Below are 4,916 nucleotides of genomic sequence, written 5' to 3'. Positions count from 1 at the left end.
AGCACACCTCCTGGCCCTGCCAGAGTTCACACGGAACTGTAAAGTGTGTGAACAAAATGTGACACCATGTCTTAGTTAGGGTTTTACTGCTGTGAACAGACACCATGACCAAGGCAAGTCTTATAAAAGGCAACATTTAATTGGGGCTGACTTATAGGTTCAGAGGTTCAGTCCATTATCATCAAGGCAGGAACACGGCAGCATCCAGGCAGGCATGGTAGAGGAGGAGCTGAGAGTTCTACATCTTCATCCAAAGGAAGTGAGGAACACACTGGGCATCCTTAGGCAGCTAGAAGATCTCCAAGCCTACCCCAACAGTGACACACTTTCTCCAACAGGGCCACACCCCCTAATAGTGTGACTCCCTGGGATAAGCATATGCAAATCACCACACACCAGGTGTTCCCTGATCAGGCAGGGGAGGCAGATATGTCCTCACTTGCTCATCTGGGGTATGGGGAAGACCATGAACTCACATCCCTTCCACAGGGAGTAGGAGGAAACAGCCTGTTAAGAACTGGGGTGTGTTTGTAGGAGATAACACCTATAACTGTAAAGATGGCTTCGCTGGGAAGAGCACTTACACACAATAGATAGCTGAGTTTCATCCTCGAACCCGCTCAAGTTGTCCTGTACCCTCTGGGTGTGAGCCGGGCCACCCATGCTCTCAAACTCTACGTAAGTCATATACAGAGCCCCAGCCTCAGTGCCAGAGAGAAGGCTGAGGTTACCACGTGTGAACCTGACGAGGCTGTGACCTTACCAGAGCAAAGCCAGAGAAAACTTACAGAACAAGACTTCTAAATTCTTAATCTCTGGAGGGTGGGTGGTGTCTTGGTTAGGGTTTTATTGCTGTGAAGAGACACCATGACCATGGCAGCTCTTACAAAGGAAACATTTTACTGGGGCTGGCTTACAGTTCAAACGTTTAGTCCATTATTGTCATGGTGGCACACAGACAGACATGGTGCTGGAGAAGGAGCTGAGAGTTCTACATCTTGATCCGAAGGCAGCAGGAGACATGCTCCACACAGGGCATAGCTTGAGCATAGGAGATCTTAAAGCCCAACCCCACAGTGACACACTTCCAACAAGACCACACCTACTCAAACAAGGTCACACCTCCTGATAGTGCCACTCCCTGTGGGCCAAGCATTCAGACACATGAGTCCATGGGGGCCATTCCTATTCAAATGACCACATTCCATTTCCTGGCCCCCACAGGTTTGTAGGCATAAATAACATAATGTAAAATGCTTTTAGTTCAACTTCAAAAGTTCCCATAGTCTATCACACTCTCAACAATGTTTAAACGTCCAAAATTCAAAGTCTTCTGAAATTCAATCTCTTAACTATAATCTCCTATATCAAAATCAAAAACAGATCACATACTTCCAACATACAGTGGTACAGGATATACGTTATGGCTCCAAAACATAGGGAAGAGAGCACAGTTAGGAAATACTGAACCAAGGCAAGACCAAAAGCCAGCTGGGCCAACTCCAAATTCTGCATCTCCATGTCTGATGTCAAAACGCTCTTCAGATCTCCACTCCTTTCAGCTTTGTTGACTTCATTCTCTTGGGCTGATCCCACTCCCTGTTAGCAGCTCTCCTCAACAGCTATCCCACAGCTCTGGTATTTCTAACCTCTTGGCTCTCCAAGGCAATCCAGGCTTCACCTTCAGTTCCTCATGATGGCGCCTCTGGGCCTCCATGCAGGCCCATCCGCCACACAGCTGGCTCAGCAGCTTTCCTTCTTCACAGAGGAAGAGTCCATAATCCCTTTCTCCTATTCTTGGCTTGAAAGTCAGAACCACATGCTGAAGTTACCAAGTTCTGCTGCTTGCTGGGGCTGGACATGGCCCCCTTGTTCAATTACATCTTCACCAGCTGTTATTCATGGTTTCCTTCATTGCCTAAGCTTGGCTGTCCTGGATCTTTCTCTATGGACCAGGCTGACCTTAAGCCCAGATATCTGCATGCCTCTGTCTCCCAAGTGCTGGGATTTCAAGTTGTGTATCACCATGCCTGGACCTAAACTGTTCTTAGATTCTCTACGATGTCAGAAATCATTTAATTCTGTTTTATTATTTTTTATAATTTTATTGGTCTTTACAGTATCTCAAATTCTGGTATTAAGTAAATATACTTATCATTCCTTAAAAACTATTTTTTTGATAAAGGGTTTCCAAGGGTTGAGATACAGCTTAAGAATAGTCTTGTCTGAATTGCCAAGAATGTTCAATGCCAGCAATGAAAAGTAAGGGAAGGGGGCTGGAGAGATGGCTCAGCGGTTAAGAGCACTGACTGCTCTTCCAGAGGTCCTGAGTTCAAATCCCAGCAACCACATGGTGGCTCACAACCATCCGTAATGAGATTGGATGCCCTCTTCTGGTGTGTCTGAAGACAGCTACAGTGTACTCATAAATAAAATAAATAAGTAAATCTTTAAAAAAAAAAAAAGAAAAGTAAGGGAAGGATGAAGAGATGAAGAGCAAATAGACTTTGCACAGAGTGAAAATCCCAAAGGGGAAAGCTGTGGGGTGGGACGGCACAGCATACACGGGCAAAGTTAGGAGACGAACAGAATGGCAAGGAAGTGAACACCTTCAGTACGGAGATGCATTCACATCTTTATTACAATTTCCCAGCATTCTGAGTCACAAAGTCTCTTTGACAACAGGGAAACCCATATTTAAACTCATAGCCAACTTTCATCTTTAAATGACTGTTACAGGGTTGTGATTTAATCACGATTATAAAAAAAAAACTGTGCAGGTACCTTTAAAAAAATTGCTCCTGTCTTTGGTCTCCAAGTGTCCGCCTCAGAACCTTAAGGGACAGAAGCCAAAATACAGACTGCTAAATAAAAGAAAATCCAACTGATGACACAAATATTTAAAAAAAGACATCACGTGGTTTCCTTGTAGCAGTTAATTCTTAAGAACGTACAAAGGCAGATAGTGAGAACAGGTCCATTGAAACTTTATTGAAAATCTTGATTTCAAGTAAAATTGCATGAGACTGTAGGATAAAAATGCAGTCCAGCCCTGCCAGCAAACTAACTCATTTTCCTTGTTTGCTCGAGCCTCCAGGCACCCGTCAGATACCGAAGTCGGATAAAAAGCAGGTCTTTGCCCATTTGTAGCCAGCTCCAAAATGGAACTAACTTAGAACCTGCAATTAAAAAATAAATTAAACTGGGAGAAACATATAGTAGTTTAGAGCTGTAAAGTCAGGCTGGGGCTGGGGCTGGGGCTGGGGCTGGGGCTGGGGCTGGGGCTGGGGCTGGGGCTGGGGCTGGGGCTGGGGCTGAAAGGTAGAGCAGTTTTCTACACATGTGAATGCCTGGGCGTGCACACCCTCACACACTCTCACATACACATACACATGCCTGCACACCCTCACACACTCACATGCGTATGCATGCACACACACACAAACATGCTCACACACGTGTGAGACATTGCATGTGGTGGGAGAGTCACTGACCTTTGTGAACATCTAGCATTTTAAATATTTACTTTTCTTTTTTAATTATAAAACTGAAGTTGTTCTCCTCCCAAATAAAGCCAGGTCTGTGAGGGTGAAGAGACGCAGGCGACTCTCAAGTGTGAAAGTCTCACAGGTCACAGGGAGAAGGGACTGTGCACAGAGAATGCACTAGAAACTGAGTGGCAGCTCCTTCTGGATGGCTTAGCTCTACACAGTGCTTTGTTAGTACTCAGCCTGAGGACCTCGATACTGGAAACGTGGGTCAGGAGGAGGCCCACTGAAGACTCAGAGAAGAGTCTGGAAGAACAGCAGGAGGGAGTCTAATGGACCATAGAGGAGGCTTGGATGAAGGAGAGGGGTGAACACGAGCCAGCAGACTCAGACAACAGCACTGCCTGGTTAAGGACCAACTGTAAATAAACAGTACACTTACCCTCAATTTCTGTCCAGTTGACAGCAACTTCTGCTATTGGGATTTGAAGAAACTGTGCTATATACAACAGTTCTACATCAAATGCCCTGAAACAGAAAGTATATTGATATTTATTTTAAAAAGGACAAGTTGGGGCACCAATCAGGGCAGGTTTTGAGGCTTCCCAGACATATCCAAAGCTTCTATGTAAAACTGAAGGCCAGACCCACAGAGGGTCAAGTAACTGACAGTGAGTGGACCAGAAACTTCCGGGAGAACAAGATATCCAGTGTGTGGTCACGCAACATTTAAGTGAGAATGCTGACCCTCAGCCAGAGCTCAGAAACCCTTGGATGAAATCGGCCTTGCGTGTTCACATAGACTCCAAGACAGCCACTTTTTTCTTGGCTTTACCCATATCACCATAGCCAGGGACCCGGGCTTCCTTTCTGATTCAGGGTCCCTGTCCCCTCCCAGTGCTACCTGGAACAGGGTGGGTCCTGGCAGCTGTGGAAGCCTAGACTGGAAGGCTCTGGGTGTGACAGGTATACCCACAGGGGTTACTCTGTCCCCACACGCACGGTTACAGCCTTGCCTTGCTTGGATCCCTCCTTTCATCCAGAACTAGATCTGCAGATCCAACACATTCACCATGAAAATAAAACTAGGCAGCAAGAGCCAAGGAGACTTGGCCACAGCCAGGGTCAGGGATTCAGAATGCTGAGTAAGCCTTTGGGGACTGAGAGTCACAGTATGGGACCCAATGGACAGACACCTGCACCTGAAGACCATCTACTTTATATTTCACCCGTGTTAATCTAGGAGATAAAGATTTTAAAACACACAGACAGCCGGGCGGTGGTGGCGCACGCCTTTAATCCCAGCACTTGGGAGGCAGAGGCAGGCGGATTTCTGAGTTCGAGAGTTCGAGGCTAGCCTGGTCTACAGAGTGAGTTCCAGGACAGCCAGGGCTACTCAGAGAAACCCTGTCTCGAAAAACCAAAAAA

General features: G+C 46.2%; 1 protein-coding gene across 2 annotated transcripts in view; it reads right to left on the bottom strand.

The window, feature by feature from the left end:
• Window positions 1-2,615: 2,615 nt before the first annotated feature.
• The window catches only part of Alg5 (ALG5 dolichyl-phosphate beta-glucosyltransferase), a 14,618-nt gene continuing 12,317 nt past the window's right edge, over window positions 2,616-4,916 (bottom strand). For both annotated transcript variants that reach the window (XM_028763493.1, XM_028763492.1), the window contains exons 9-10: window positions 3,931-4,016; window positions 2,616-3,179 (exon numbers count right to left, since the gene is read on the bottom strand). In XM_028763493.1, coding sequence (XP_028619326.1) covers window positions 3,064-3,179; window positions 3,931-4,016 — 202 coding nt within the window. In that variant the 3' untranslated portion in view covers window positions 2,616-3,063. The remainder of the gene's footprint in view (window positions 3,180-3,930; window positions 4,017-4,916) is intronic.

The sequence above is a fragment of the Grammomys surdaster genome, unplaced genomic scaffold (assembly GCF_004785775.1).
Source record: "Grammomys surdaster isolate TR1022 unplaced genomic scaffold, NIH_TR_1.0 139, whole genome shotgun sequence".
In the NCBI taxonomy this organism is placed as follows: domain Eukaryota; kingdom Metazoa; phylum Chordata; class Mammalia; order Rodentia; family Muridae; genus Grammomys; species Grammomys surdaster.
Note: the sequence above shows the minus strand (reverse complement) of the source record. Positions and strands in the feature narration are given on the sequence as shown.